The 16615-nt window shown below is 38.3% G+C and overlaps 2 protein-coding genes across 3 annotated transcripts in view; one reads left to right on the forward strand and one right to left on the reverse strand.

Moving 5' to 3' along the window:
- Positions 1-1787: 1787 nt before the first annotated feature.
- On the forward strand, positions 1788-15060 carry LOC111864482 (serine/threonine-protein kinase mos). 2 transcript variants are annotated; one of them, XM_023851757.2, is made up of 7 exons: positions 1788-2019; positions 6134-6281; positions 6360-6435; positions 8022-8256; positions 9567-9744; positions 9929-10078; positions 14869-15060. In XM_023851757.2, exons 1-7 carry the CDS (start codon positions 1856-1858, stop codon positions 15037-15039), a joined length of 1122 nt encoding a protein of 373 aa, XP_023707525.1. In that variant the 5' UTR covers positions 1788-1855; the 3' UTR covers positions 15040-15060. The 2 variants fall into 2 exon arrangements, with proteins under 2 accessions (XP_023707525.1, XP_023707524.1); XM_023851756.2 differs by having other exon boundaries at positions 6134-6435.
- A 92-nt stretch (positions 15061-15152) lies between these two features.
- LOC111864483 (U6 snRNA-associated Sm-like protein LSm5) overlaps positions 15153-16615 on the reverse strand; it is a 3161-nt gene continuing 1698 nt past the window's right edge. Inside the window, exon 3 of the mRNA XM_023851758.2 lies at positions 15153-15276. Coding sequence (XP_023707526.1) covers positions 15244-15276 — 33 coding nt within the window. The 3' untranslated portion in view covers positions 15153-15243. The remainder of the gene's footprint in view (positions 15277-16615) is intronic.

Raw genomic sequence — 16615 nt, forward strand, 5'->3', positions numbered from 1 at the left:
CCGATTATGCAGCAGACTTGGTGGATCACCTACACGACATCCACAACTGTGCCCGACAACACCTGAAACTCACCAGTGACCGGGTGAAAACTTGGTACGATAAACTGGTCAACTCCGCAGGTTACAATGAGGGCAACAGAGTTTGGCTTTATCACCCAGCCTGCAGGAAATGGAAATCACCTAAACTTCAACCCTCGTGGGAAGGTCCTTACAAAGTAGTAACCCGGATAAATGACATGGTATACAGAATCCAGAAGAACCCTAAGTCGAGAAGGTTGGTAGTACACCTGGAACGGCTCTTGCCTTATCATGGGGCTGCTCGAGATGAGCAACCATAAGAAGGGAGCAGAGGACGTAATGGCAGGAGAATAGTTGCTGCAGAGGAGTAGCTGAAACAACAGGAGACACAGCAACAGGAAGAAAAGGGAACGGGGATGTACCGTTAGGCTGTTCAGAACAAACAACCTTTAGAAGGGAGCAGTGTGATGTGGATGGCGTAGTGGGAGGTGGGGGTCACGTGAACTCTGTGATCTCGCGAGTGACATCACATACCCCCACTCCATCCATCAATGTGCGATGCTCAGTAGACACCCCTTTCCCTGCGGTGATGTAACACAGGACGCCACAGTTACTACATAGTCATAAACAACTCTCGGCAGCGCTTCCCAGCAACGCCTTTGTAAACACGGCGGGGAGTCTGTGCAATGACTGTTCCTAGGCAGTCGGTAAACATGACGTTAGGCAACAGCGGTGCCTATTACATAACTGTTTTCTGTGTTGTCTGTAACGGGGCTAAATAAGGAGCAGCAAACACTATTTAAGAGTGAGTTACGAGTTAGCCAGGGAGTGAGTAGTCAGTATTCAGTAGTTAGTGTGTGATCAGGAGTGACACAGTGCGGATCGTGAACACGGAAAGAAGAATGCTGGAATGTGTGATGATCAGTGGTAGTTTGTGATAGCTGAGAAGTAATTGGGAGTGTGTAATACAGTGACACTTGTATAGCCCCTGTATCATACTGCGAAGACCTGTAGACTACTGAAGATAGAGTGAATAGAATATTGTGTAGGGTTGTAAATTGTGTAAACCCGTAACAGTGTTATAATCAATTGTAGTTACAACTTGTAGGTTGTTAAATAAACCAATTAACAATCTGAACGGCGTCTTCAGTAGAAGAAACATGTTACAATATATTAAAAATGCACTTTTGAAGCCATCCTCAACTCCTCTATAGTATGCAACTGAATGCCACAACCAAGTGGGCTAGCACTCCTTTGTAATTTGAAGTCTGAAATTCAAATCTTGACCTAGACACCCATCTTGATTGAACTTTTTGCTGTTTTTCTCAGAACCTCCAGACATTCCAGGATGGTACCTCAAACTGGGCTGTGACCACTGCTTTACACATCCTTTCAAATTCATCATTCATTAATGAGGGATGTAAGATCACAAAAATTAATGTGAGACCATATAGTCTGGGATACTGACAGCAGTGTTAAACTATAAATAAATAGAATTCCCGAAGAGAAATCCTTGAGATGAGATTTCTTTCATCATTGTTACAAATATTTTGCCTTTGACTATATAAGAAATACTAACAATGACGTTTTTGAGAAAAATACAAATATTGAGATTATTATTAGTGGTCTATTTGCTTCATTTGTCTTCTTTTTATTATTTTGTAGGGATATTGCACTCTGTCTCAATAATGTCAGAGGGATATTCTGGTATATTATCTATCTAGATGATTTTTTAACTTTTTCAAAGTTGGTACAATCCATGACAAAATTTAACTTTACTAAACACAACAGTAAAAGTATTCATTGAGGAACATTGAGTAGCAAGGATTAGACAGACATGACTTTCAGTCTAAGGCACTATCTACAGAAACTATCCAGTCCAAAAAATATATCACCTTTGTGCATTTCAAGAAATGAAATGAAATCACCCCTCTCTCAAAATCTCCAGCCTTTCCAGACACACTATAATAATCTTCATTTGCCACTATCAAACAGTTTGAGGTAAGTAAATTTCTGTAACTTGTAATTACATTAAAATTATGTCAAAGCATATTTCTATGCATGTGCATTATTGAGGACCTTGGGTTATTACTAGGTAATAAATATATTCCAATTTCAGTATACAACAGTCAGCTTACAGTGTATATCCAAGGGTCCTGAATATTTCTATATTTCAGATATGTTCCCATTTAACAAATGTATATACTTAAAAAAATACTGCACACATCATATCCCACACATTAGGCACTGATATTCTGAATCAGTTGTCAGAAATGAATCAGCATATAGTCTGTGTTGTTACTGAGTAGTTCAAATTTTCGTGTTTCTTCACTTTTGTCTTTCTCACGTTTAGATAGCCTAATCCATAAAATTCTGGATGTTATTTTATCAGTGCTCTCACTTCATAATTTTCCAAACAGGAAAGTTCCTACTCAGATATATTCCAGGAATAAGATAAGATTGTGTGAACAGAAAATAAGAGTTACGTAATAATTTTCTGTCAAATTGTGGGTTTTCACTCCTGTTTCTGTGCTTAACATTTATTTCTATAAAATTTAATTTTAAAGGCGTACTCATTCTGTATTCTCAATATGTACAGGAGATGTTTTATCATGAAGTCAGGTTTCCATTTAAGTCAAAATTTGTATTAAAGTTTTACTGTATTAGATTTTATCTGCTTAGTGACTGTACTGGAGATGTCAATTATCAAGAATATTTTGACAAAAAAGATAGGTGTGCTGCCTTGATGATGTTACCATAAAGCATGCCTTTATCACTTCAGCTCCACTTACATTCAGTCTGCACTCTGTAGTAACCATAACATTCACTAATATCTCTATAATCCATACAGCTGTATGCAGCATATAAAACAAATTATCTTAATCAAAATTCTTAATAAATCAAACCTTTCCACTTTCATCCATACATCCGCTTGATGAGTAATGGTGAATACTGGGCCATGTTAGAACCTAGCAGAGCTGGTGCCTGGTTTTCGAATAATGATCATTATATCTGTGAGATCCTGATGGATTGAATTCATATAATCTAAACTTAAGACATCTTAAATTATTTTAACTGATGATAAGTTTAGAATGTTTTAAACATATTTATGATATCACATGAGCTTTATAGTACAGAATGTTTCGCAATCACTAATGAAGTGCAGCAAAAATATTGCTTCACACACATGGAAAGAGAACACAATACAAATACCAAAAATGTATAACCCAAATTCTTTAATAATAGGTAACATAAGTGGAAAGATGCTTGCCATCTGCTTGTCAGTATTTGCTTTCGCAACTTACTTTTTCACCCTGATGATAGAGGTGGTATGTTCCTCCAAAATCTTGGGCTTTATACAAACTACATGGCATTATAACCCAAAAGACAATATTCTTCAACATGAAACACAACCATGCGGGAATGTAGGGGTTATTTCCATTCTGAGATGGTTTTCAGGATTTCAAAAACGAGGTAGCAATAGGTGGTGAGTAGTCAGCCTTACATCCTGATTACACACTCATGGGGAAAGATTCTCTGGTACTCATGAGATAGGAGGTTGGATAGGCATCAGATGCTGAGAGGAGAAAAATCCCTTGCCACCTGCCAAGAACTGAACACTAAGTCCTCTGCCATCCATCCCATAATCCAGTGACATGATTTGTAATGGATTTTACAGTGCGTCTAAATATGATGTAATATTTTGTGGGTTATTTGATGTCAATGTCTGGACTATGCAGCATCAAATGGTAAGGTGACTGATGAATTGGAAAGGATTTGTAAGGGAACAATGAACAATAAATGAGAACTGATTTGGAAGGAAGCGGTCGTGGCCTAATCCAAGTTACTGTCCCAGCATGATTGAGAAAACCTCAGACAAGATAACTAACATTCTGGCCGAAATTTGAATCGAGCATGAGTCCAGTGTGTTACCACTGTGCCACTCTGCAGTATAGTTGAATATAATTATGTATGATCAGCTTTTTGTCACTTGTGCTCTTAATGCTCACAGTGAGTGTACAACACTAGATATCACAAGATTCTCATGCATGTCAAGATACTGTAGGAATAAACCTGAGACAAAGCAAAAGAGCTACACTGGAAGAAGAGACAGAAATGTACTCAGAGTGGCAATGTTGCAGTTGGTACCCTATAGAAGAAAACAGAAAATTAAAATAGCATGGGTCTCACAGACTCAGCTCTTGCTCTGAGGGTTAAGTCTCCTGGGACTTTTTTTGCTTGTAATGGAATACAGGTTACTTGGCCTAAGCATGAAATTTAGAAGGATGTGTGGGCTGAGATGCATGCTTGATTTTTATTTTATCACAATTAATTCAAACAGAATAAATATTGTAGCATGTAGACCCATTACTAGGCAACAACCATGAAAGAAACATGTTCCCACAGCAATGAGTCCACGCACAACAATGGAGAACTGCTGGAAACGGTGTTCTCCACATGGTCCGTGACAAGGGGTCATTATGAGGACACCAGCCAGTCTGTGAGATGAACAGGACAGTAACTTTCATATAAAGAAAAAAAAAAAAAATCTGGTCATGAGCCCCAGTTGGGGCTCGACACGAAGACAGGCAGACTGACCGACCGTCAGTCACAATGTGACTTTGACTTTGACTTTGACTAAGCAGAGCAGAGTACCCCGTGTGGAGGCTGGGTCGAATATCTCCACCGTGACCCTGTGAGTCGTAGGAGGCAACGAAAAGGGAAGTCTCAAATCTGAGACAGTAAAATATGGTCGCAAGTCCCAATGGACTTGGACTCAAGAAAGACTATACTGGCAAGGCCCAGCAGCATATAGAAAAGACAGACCCATCCTTTCGTCAGAGAGGGCGCACCACAGAAGGAAGACCGTAACTGTCAAACGATAATAACTAATATCTGGTCATGAGCCCCAGATGGGGCTCGACACCAAGACTCACTGACTGACTGACCGTCAGTCGCAATGTGACTTTGACTTTGACAGTCTGTGAGTCATATGAGGTGACAAAAAGGGAAGTCTCAAATCTTAAACAATAAAATATGGTTGCAAATGCCAAGGGAGTCAGACCGAAAGAAAGGCTGCACTGGCAATGGCCAGCAGCATGTACAAAAGACAGACCAGTACTCTTATCAGAGAGGATGCCCCACAAACACAAGACTGTAACTGTCAAAGAGTGATAAATAGCTGGACACGAAGACTTACCAACTGACCGTCAGTCACAATGTGACTTTGATTTCAGGCGCAGTCAGTTGTAAGGGAGTCTGTGAAGTGAAGACTAGGAGGCCAGCAGCCCTGCAGTTAGTGAGTCTGTGAGGAGAAGACACAGAAGACTATGTGTGCTGCAGTTACAGTGACTTTCAGAGTGTGTAAGCCAGTGAAGCTGTTATAGCTACATGTAGTCATGAATCATGTGTTAAAGTGGTCCAACAAATCCAATCATCAATCCAAAAGCCATCTATAGTCACAATTGTATGCATGCCAGTATGCTCAAATTACTTCTACATAAGGAAATTGTTGAATTATTAACACTTATCACCAGGGACTTAATGTCATTTGTGGGAAAAACTTTGATAGGACATTATAAAATTCTTGCAGAACTAAATATGTTTAGTTATGACAGCTATAAAAGGTAAAGTTGTCTGTGTGCTTAATTAATTAAGCACTGTGTCAGGAAGAAAAAGGGGGTAGTGGATGTATAGACCCACATTTTCTTGGCCTTGGAATTAGCTGGAGGTGAGGGGTCAGCTTCATGCCCTGGCTGCTTTGTTCCCAGGTGCAGAGCCTGCAGTACCCATTGAATAGAAGGCTAGGTGGGCCCCAGAGCCAGTCTGGGCAACAAGGATAAGTGAAAATTCTTGCCCCCACAAGGACTCAAACTCTGAACCCTTGGTTGTCCAACCCGTATCCAGTCGCTATAGAGACTGCACTATCCCAGCTCTTTAGTTCTGGCAGGAAGATGTGACATTTGTCTTTCACTTATAACTGTGCATTTAATAGCTAAAATGATTTCTGTATTTATAGAACAAGACACGTGTTTCATGACACCTGTAGCAGGCTATGTTACATAATATTTACAGATATATTTTATTTAAGAAATCCATTTTTCCCTTCATGCAGTGTTACAGAAGCCTCCCATAAAGCAACAAAGAGTCAAATTACAGGAAAGTATTTATCACCATCAAGAATTTGTGTAGTAAGAAAGCTGGAATGGGGTTCTGAATATGCTTCATCACCAAGGAAGAGTTCCCACTGTTCTTCCTGTAGAGTAAGTGAGGAAGCTAAAGATGATGGAGATAGTTTGTTGTTACTTGATACACAGAAAATAACAGCTCTCTCATCACAGGGACTGAATTCCAGACAACACTGGATAAAATTGGGCAAAGGGAGCTTTGGAACTGTTATCCAGGCGAAACATGAAGGTTGGTTAAGCAGTCATTTCAGGTAAAAAGCGATTTTGTTGATGACTCATGAGCTTTCATTAAAAAAAAACTGAACTTTACTTTTTAATGTAAATAAGTTGTGTGTTATATTCATATTTTAGAATAATGAATGGCTTTCTCTGGAGTTAGATATAACAAATATCATTCATATATTAATATTTCTAATTTCCCACTAATTTCAATGGACATTTCTCTAGTTAAATCAGGCTAGTCAAATTATAAGATATTTTCTCCTATTTAAAATAATTTCCTTGACAAAAATTTGTAAGATATTTTTATCTTAAGGACCATAAGTGAGGGAGATGGAGCAGATAAACAAGCAGATCTACACTTCAGAGTTGAAAATGCGCCTTACACATAAACGGTAGATCTAAAGTGCATTGTCAATTATTAATCCAAGTTCCATGAAAGAGTTTCAGATGAATTTAGTATTCAGTGCATGTGTGTGCATGCGCACACACACACACACACACACACACACACACACACACATGAGCGTGCATACGCTCTCTCTCTCTCTCTGTTTTGGAATAATTCAGCCAGCAAACCAGCTGGTTATATGTATAATGGATGCCTAGGGTGTGATTCCTGTCAGGGGGCAAGATTTCTCTTTTTGCTTGCATCAAGACTGGCTCTAAAGTTCATCCAGTTTCCTCTCCAATTGACACTTTAGGGTTCTGTCCTTGTATGTAAAACAGATGCAAGTATGAAGGTCAGCCTGTATATATGTGCCTTTACTGCATTGTTCTTAGGCATTATATACATTCACTTACATACACATATATACATATTTCCTATAAACAGTGTGACATATGCCATTCTAGCAGATCTTAAAGGTTCTTCTCCTACTGTCTTCATCATCACATGGTTTCATTTCAGTCTCTTAGTTAGTTAATTATTGGAGAGGGTGGGTTTCCCCATGCACTGAGACCTGTATTGGTCCATTGTGCTTCCCTCTATGATTTCTACCAGTCTCTATATCCTACCAGTACTGGTGCTTACCATCAGTCTCGCCCAGCCAGCAAGACCGGCTCTACTAGCTGAGAGGTATCTATAATGCTTCCCCCCTCTACCAGAGGTTGTTGGGCGGGAAACATCCGTTAATTTGTCTCAGTGACCTCCTTTGGAGATATGAGGTTCTTTTACGTGCCGTAAAGCTACAACACGGGACCCACGGCTTAAAGTCCCTCCCGGAGTACTTGTTCCCTGAATTTTTCCACCCTTAAAAATTCGACGACCTCCGCCAGGTATTTGAACCTGCGTACTACGAGTCATGAGGTGGGAACGTTACCTCTAGACTACGGAGGCCGCTATTTCAGTCTCTTAGTTTATTTGATTTCTCCACTACTAATTCATTAGCATTTATTCTATGGTTTTTCAGTGTTTTTTCACATGGTCAGCTATTAACACTTCTGTACACTGTATTAAGTTAATACAAGGTTAACATGTATTTAATGCCTGAAAGCTTTTAAATTTCAGTTTTTATATACTCACACGCACACACACACACACACACACACACACACACACACACGCACGTAACATCAGTTTCCTTTACCATCCAGGTGAAGATATAGCTGTGAAAATAATTCCAAAAACGAGGTTTCGTAAGTCTCTAGGATCACTGAAGAATGAATATAATGCTTTAAAACTGTCCCACAAGAATGTGGTGAGGGTACTACAGGTGACAGTCTCTGAGGGAGAATATGGTCTCGTTATCATGGAGCTTTGCACTGGCCTCAACCTGCTGTCTCTGATCTTTGACCCAACAGTTATCATTAACAGTGTGCGCAGAACAAGGTATGCACCATACAAGTGTTCTTAGTGTGTAGCATATCTCATTATCTCATAACATTCAGAATATTTGAAAATTCTTCCTCTTCAGTCTCAGTATATTTACTCTTTATTATGCTTTGTGGTTGATAATATAAATTTATACCAGTTTACAACTGATATACATAGTAGAAATACAAGACATTGTTTTAATCTTAATTTTTATCAACCTATAGTTCATCTATCACTATACCTGAAGGGATCATACTGTATGGGTATCAGATTGTTTAATAGCTTACCCTTATATCTAAAGCAGTTGTTCACTAATTGTAAAGATTTTAAAATTGCTTTGAAGGATTTCTTGATTTCTCATTCATTTTATACTTTGGATGAATATTTTGAATGTTGCAGATCGAAGGATAGCATTTCCTTGTAGTAATTTATGTGGATGAGTACATATATGTCTGTGGTTTGTTGATTGTTACCTAAATTTGTGGTATTTTAAAAGTTATGATTGATATTATGTCAGTCTATTATAAATTTTGTATTTTAATGATGGTATTATTGCATGTGGCATAATCCTGTCTTGCTTGTTTTGTTTTGTATCTTGTAACACACATGTATGTATATGTATTTGACTTGTTTTATTATCCCTTGGCTTGTTAAAGCCAAGTGGGATTAATAACGTGAGTAAGTTATTCTTAATGTATGTTTATTTTTATTAGATTCTTTTACCTTACATTATTATTTATGTTTATTGATTGATGTATATGATTTTGATCTTGTATATGCATATTGATATCTGTATTCAAAGGACAATTTCCACATCCTGGTTTTTTAACTTGTAGGGATATATATGGAAAATAAATGGACAATGGACAATTAAGCAAGCCTGATTAAACAGTAATTTTTTTACTTGTAGTTAGAAGGTACTGAGTACAAATCTCACACTATGCACCACTTAAAAATGCTAATAACATAATAATTTTTTAAGTTATTTACTAACCAACAAACCACTGAATCAGTCAGCCAGAAAACCTTACAGTGTCCCATAGTTAGTTATATTAAATATTTTCCTTGATCCTTACAGGCATGCACACATGTGTGCTCTCTTCAAATCTTACCCAGTGATACTTAAAACTGTAAGCCTGTAATTTCCTCTTGTAGTAGTTGATGAATATTGAAAGTTATACAAAGGCTGAAAATATTTCTATACATATTTTTACATTCTGAAACCAGTAACTAAGGATGATTTATAAGAGAACAAGTGAGAGACCAGCTAAATTCATTTAAAGTGTTAGAATGCCTCTGTTCTGAAGTTACAGTTTGTCCTGCAGGTATGCCCTTGATATTGTACTTGCTCTTCATCACTGCCACAGCAACAGGATACTTCACCTGGATGTGAAACCTAGCAACATCATGGTTTGCTCACAAGGAGATTACTGCAAACTGTGTGACTTTGGAAGTTCTCATGACATGCGGGAGGAAGAGTACTGTACTGTGTCACCAAATATTGTAAGTTTCTGATGCTTACCTTTTCTTAAAAGAATTCTAAATGATTCTCTCCATACCAGTATAGGCGTAAGAAAGAAAAAATGAGATTAAAATATGACTGTGTGACTGTACTAATGGAACAAATATAAATATGAACTTTAAAATGTGGCATTGTTATCTCATATAAGCTTTAATTTTCTTTCAGAATACTGTAGTGTATACAGACCCACAAATCCTCCAAGGTAAACTGCCGTCTGAAAAGTCTGATGTTTATTCCCTTGGAATTACATGTTGGCAGCTATTGTCTCGTGAAGTTCCATATGAAGGATATACTTTACACACAATAATATATAAGGTTCGTGTTTCGCTTCTCCATGCAAATTTAATTATGCATTTTGCACTACATTTAGTAATTGAAGGAAGGGGAAGATATCAAAGGAATTTTTCATATAATCTATAGAAATAAAAATGTAAACGTTCGTTTGTCTCTGGTCAAAAATCTCCGAAAGTTCTTCACCGATTGCTTCGAAATTTTGACAGAACGTTGCATTCGAATACGTGCGTTTTTATATACCTATTATGTAGATGTCACGCCTGTGATAGGTAAAAACATGTCACATGTTCGGAATCCAGGAGTCGTTTCCATAGTAACGCTAGAACAGACCGTTGCATAGGTTCTGTTGCGTAACAGCAGATGAAACCGGAAAGTATACTTCCATGGAAATGCAATAACAGTGGGCCATTGCATAGGAATTGAGGTTCCGTTGCGTAAAGACGGATAAAACGAAACAATTCTACAAGGTGTTCTCTGCTAGCATTTCCTAAGCAACAGATGAAACTAACTCTTCGATTAGGTATTCCCTATCCCGTCCGACCACTGGCTATATGTATAAGAGAGTGTAGCTCCGGCGACTGTTCAGTATCACGAGTGACTCGAGTATCACGAGTCTGGAATAACCGCCGAGGAAATGAGCCTGGAGTATAGTTTATTTTTCATTGTTTTAATTTCGTTTTCTTCAGTGCTTCATCAGTGCAATCGATCTGCTTTAGTTCATCCAAATAATGCCTCACAGAAGATCAAACTTAGGTTGTCGTACTTGCGGAGCGGAAGCAATGCGTCGAGTAATTTCAAATCAAACTGGGGAAGAACGGGCAGACTGAGCCACAGCAAGGCGTGGCCGGGCACAGCTAGTGTAAAATAATACTCTTAGAATTACATGATTAGATGTAATCCTTTGTATGCTACTTTGGTACACTAAATGGAAACTTGGCATAGTGAACAGCTACAAATCCAATGAAATGTTAAAAGATGGCAGTACAGGTTCATTGACATTGCCAGGAGAGAATATTTCAGTGTTTCCAAACAAGGTAACTAATTTTTAGAATGGAAAAAGTTAAAAATTTAATTTATTTTCAATGCTGTAGTAGTTAAATACCCATGTTAAGTGGGTTCCTTGTCACCACACCCTGGCACGTCCTCAGATTGTGGATGGAGACGGCCTCGAAATATGGAGGGTAACTGTGAATATATTGAATAAGTAGTTGCGGTCAGTAGACAAGGGGTGGCCCTCCAGCTTCAAGGATGGGCGTGGGGATAACAACTTCTCAACACAAAGAGTAAGTTTGTTATGAAATGTCACAAGGGGTCTCAGACTTTGACAGATTCTTTGGCTGAACAACCTAAGCTAAGGAAAATGGATTGTTTGAGAAGATGGTGTTGAGGAGAATATTTGGACCAAAGAGGGATGAAGTAATAAGAGGTTGGAGAAAACTGCATAGTGAGGAGCTTCATGACTTGTATTCTTCCCCAAATATGATTAGAATGATCAAGTCAAGGAGGATGAGATGGGCATGTAGTATGAATGGAGGATAAGAGGAATGCATGTAGGAGTTTGGTTGGAAACAGACCACAAGGAAGATCTAGACACAGGTGGACAGGGAATATTAAAATGGATCCTAGAGAGATATGATGGGGTGGTATGAACTTGACTGATTTGGCTAAGGATAGCGATCAGGGGAGGGTTCTTGTGAATATGGCAATGAACCTTTTGGTTCCATAAAATGTTGGGAAATTGTTCAGTAACTGCAAAACTGGAGTATACTCAAGAAGGGTTCGGCTACATGGTGCTACTTAGTTTAGTAATTAAAATATAAGAATGCTTTATTTTATAGTACAGGGTGATTCATATAGAACCGGCCCAACGAAATGAGCTGTAATATAAAATATACCATACAGATATTAAAGTAATTTACACATATCTTATCTTGGATTGTGTGCCGTAATCAGAGCAGGTGTTAAAGTGTCCGCCGTTTTCAAGTAGGCACTAGAAACACTCGCTGTTCAACAGTGTACTCCATGACTGTCGCCTGCGCACTGCAGACATGTTTCGGGATTGTCCTTGACCTTGCAGCATAAGGGCCGCCACTTGCCGGATCATGCGCACACTATTCGACTCAGCACGGCCCACGGATTATTATGTCGTAAATGTGAGCGATTATATGCATCACCTGCGGAATTATTAGCAAATTCATTGGGCCGGTTCTATATGATTCACCCTGTACTATTTTCTGTACAAACATTGAATGGTGCCATCGAACAGGCTGGTTTAGAATTAACACACTAGGCTTGTATTCAGTAGGTGGTTCGACTGAATCTCGGCCAATCCACTGCCAATCCTGTCTGAGGTATTTCATACTTTTCTTCAGTCACTCTAGACAAACACAGGAATAATAGCTTTATTATCCCACAACCACTACTTTCTAGGTCCTTTCTAATTCATCAGTCATTGTACCATCTGATACTACAGTACTGACATTCAAAGCACTGTTAAATGTACTGCTGCCAAAAGATATGTCATTAGGCAAACAGAAGGGCTGCTAAAAGACACTGTTATTACTGCAGACAAATCTGGAAGTACTAGAGTAAGGTCAGAAATGTATCAAGCATGTCTCATTTCATAGGCAGCAAAAAATTTTGTTTCATATAATAAGAATAAAATAAACTTTTTGGTAATACAACATTGTTTCATTTTCTGAAAGGTATTTAATTTAAAGTCTAATTTAGCAGCCTCCATAGTCTAGGGGTAACGTTCCCACCTCATGACTCAAGGTACGCGGGTTCAAAAACCCGGCGGAGGTCGTGGAATTTTTAAGGGCGTAAAAATTCAGGGAACAAGTCCTCCGGGAGGGACTTTAAGCCGTGGGTCCCGTGTCATAGATTTACGGCACGTAAAAGAACTTCATGTCTCTAGGAGACCTCTGAGCAAAATTAGGCCAAGTTTCCTGCCCAACTAGTTTCCAATTCCTCCAGTAGATGGGGGAAGTATCAGGTACCACTGCCAGAGGGGGGACCTGTCTGACAGAAAGGGACTAAAGTATTAGATACCACTGCCAGTAAGAGGTTGGAACCTTGCTGGCAGAAAGGGGCTGATAGTAAGCACAAGTACCGGTAGGGTATGGAGACAGTAGAAATTAAAGGGGGACGCACAATGGATCAGTAACCGGTCTAAGTGCATGGGGAAACCCACCCCCTCAATACGGAATACGGAATAAAGTCTAATTTATTATAAAATGTTTAATTAAAGAAACATTAATTATAAAATTGCTTCAATTACTATAGCAAAAATTCCAAAAACATTTTAAAAGATATGAGTGTGTCTACTTACAAATTTAGTGCTCCCTTAATAGGGAACTGTAATAATTACTCATGCTAGGTAAAATGTCATTTATATTAAAGTTATATACTAACATAAGTTGAAATGTCAGATCTCTCTGTGACACAAATCTAATAATGTCATTAATCCCAAGAACTGACTGACTGTAGCTACCATACTTTTGTCACATGACTTATAGAGAGAGTTGCTCATCGGCATAATTATGAATCGGTGACACGTCATTGTGGTCTGCCCCTAAGTTACTGTTCAGCATTATTTGAACTGATTGACCGCCTCTGTGGTCTAGTGGTCAGAGTCCTGGCTACAGATCCAGATGTCCCGGGTTCAATTACCGGTGCTACCAGATTTTCTGAGAAGTATTGGGTCTGGAATGGGGTCCACTCAGCCTCATGAGGATAATTGAGCTATTTCAAGGGAATAGCGACTCCGGTCTATAAAACCGAAATTAACGGCCGTGGGGTTTCATTGCTCTGACCACACAACATCCACTAAAGTTGGCACTAACTTAGCCGAAAAGTGGTTGTCGCTGAGTCAGTATAGTTCACTTGCAAGCTCAAGCCATGGAGTTTTTTTTATATATATAAAAATAAGTGCCAACATAACTAGCCTTTGAATTCTATTGAGAAATTTTTAGTGTTGTTATGTTATCATAATGTCATGTATATGGAGTGACTATAGATGGGGTTTGGATTGGGGATTGGTGAATGGATTTATTGACCTCTCATAACCACGACTCATAACTACAAGCAATTACAGCACCACCACAAATCACCACAGCACCTGCTAAGCCTTTTCCAGCCTGCTGTGTCTTCACCAGCCATTCTCCGGCAACAGCTCCTAACAGTGGAGATTTTTCAGCTTCACACGCTCAAGTCCTTTCTTCACAGACTTCCATACAGAACTCACTATCCACTGATTTCGTCCCTTGTTTGTTACACCTCAGCAAAGACCACAGAGAAACACCCCGTTTCTGTAGTCCAACTGTTGCATTATTAGGAATCTGCTGCCTAGCAATGGGAATGCTCATCTGATGGTACATTAATACAAATATTGTTTCTGGACATTTTCCATTGTCCTATTTTTATTTAAAAACAAAACATTTCACAGAATGGACTCTGCTTCAGGTAAAACCTACTCAGTTGGGCCCAGATAGAGCTAGTCTTTATATTTAGCTCTATCAATTAGGCCCAACTGAGTAGGCTTTACCTGGAGACAGAGATAGAATCCACACTTTGAAATGTGTTTTTAAATAAATATAGGACAGTGTTTTAGATAAAAACAGTAGGATAGATAACGTCCAGGAACATATATTTGTATTGATGGGAACATGTTTACTGACCCATTGCACAGAAACAGTCACTGTTCACTGTCACTGCTTAGCAACGGATCTGTACACCACAAAACATTAATAATATTGTAAATTGTTAGTCCTTATTTTTACAGCATACAATGAAAGAATATTGTTTTGCAGGTTGGCTCTGGTGAGCTACGACCAAAGTCTATAGAAGATGCTAAAATAGGAGATAATGACTTCATCAGTCTGTACAACCTCTGCTGGCAACAAGATGCTATTAACAGACCATCTGTCTGCACTATTATCCATGAACTTAAGAAAATTATTGCTTCTCTCAGTGCACAGTAATGCTGAAGCATCTATGTCAAGAAATATCAAAAGTTATGTTGGTGATGCCATTTGTGTCCATGTTCTTATCAAAGCACACTTCTAGCATTATCAGCAATATAGTAATAATAATGTAGTGCTTTTCATATTTGTTTTATTACAAAAGGTGTTAATAAATTTTATAAGTCTTTTACATTTGTACAAAAGTCAATATGAAAGAAGTCTTCATGCATCGGGCATATCTCCTCCAGGTACAAGCTGAAAATAAACAAGAATGTCCATTTATTAGAAGAAGCATTAATATTGTTTGTAATCTGTTGAAAGAACTCTCACTTCTTTTAAGTACTCTCCAAGCAAAGAAAGCAGTGCAGCATCCTGTGCAATGGTTGCCCCATCCAAAATTATATCAGCACCACTCATTATGCATAGACTTCAATGCTCAGAACTCTTACTGAAAAATATGCCTAAAATGGTACTTAAGAGCTACTTCAGCTAAACAGGGTTGCCACTTTACTTGGAGGCTAAAATATATATTTTACCTTGTCAGTAAAAATGTTCAAATACAAACTATGGACTCTGATAAAATTAATAATTCATATTACATATATACAAAATTATTTCCCCTGGAAGGAGACATGCCTTCATGGTATAGCACTTAATTAGTTAAGAGCAGGGACTTTACCTTACACATATACACTAAGTAATTTATGAAAAACATAATGAAATATACAGGATAAAATAATTATGCAGCATTTAAATGAATTTATTGTTGTTTGGCTCCCTCCATATTTTAATGAAACACTGAATCAAAAAGTTAAAAGTTTTTCATAATGTTGTATTTTAGCGTCCTGTTGCACTGATTCTCGTCCATGATATGTATGTATTGGCCGTCTTGTAGTGCACTCAGTCTCACATGTCACTTCACTACATGTTTCGGCATCACTGTGCCATCCTCAGGTGTGTTATTTACGTAAAGCTATTGCATTGCATATCATGTGCCGTTGTAATCACAGCCAAAAAAGGACACATCACAAAACATAATACACACAAAATATAGGAAGAACAACTACCACAGTGGAAGAATGATGTAGTACGCGAGTTTGAGTTAAGACGTGTAAGATGATGGATATTAACAAATTTTGATATATATAAATTTTATTATAGTTAGTGATGAGTGTGCATTTTAGATAATTTTATAAACGACACATGATGGCAAGCAATGCAATAGCTTGACGTAAATAACACACCTGAGGATGGCACAGTGATGCCGAAACATGTAGTGAAGTGACATGTGAGATTGAGTGCACTACAAGACGGCCAATACATACATATCATGGACGATTAAAGTTATTCATTATTTATCCACTGTTATGTTGTATAGTATGACTGTATAATGGTATGGTATGTAACAATCAAGTTCCTTCCGTCAAATGTGACACTTTTTTAAGTTTTCCACCTCGTCACCACCTGCCTTACATGTTTCGGCTCACCACGGAGCCATCATCAGAGGCATTTATAGTAGAAAAAGAAATCACCAACACACAAAACTTCACTTTGTCCAAGATAGCCACGTTCCAGTTAATTAAAATAATTACAA

The sequence above is a fragment of the Cryptotermes secundus genome, unplaced genomic scaffold (assembly GCF_002891405.2).
Source record: "Cryptotermes secundus unplaced genomic scaffold, Csec_1.0 scaffold737, whole genome shotgun sequence".
Classification (NCBI taxonomy): Eukaryota; Metazoa; Arthropoda; class Insecta; order Blattodea; family Kalotermitidae; genus Cryptotermes; species Cryptotermes secundus.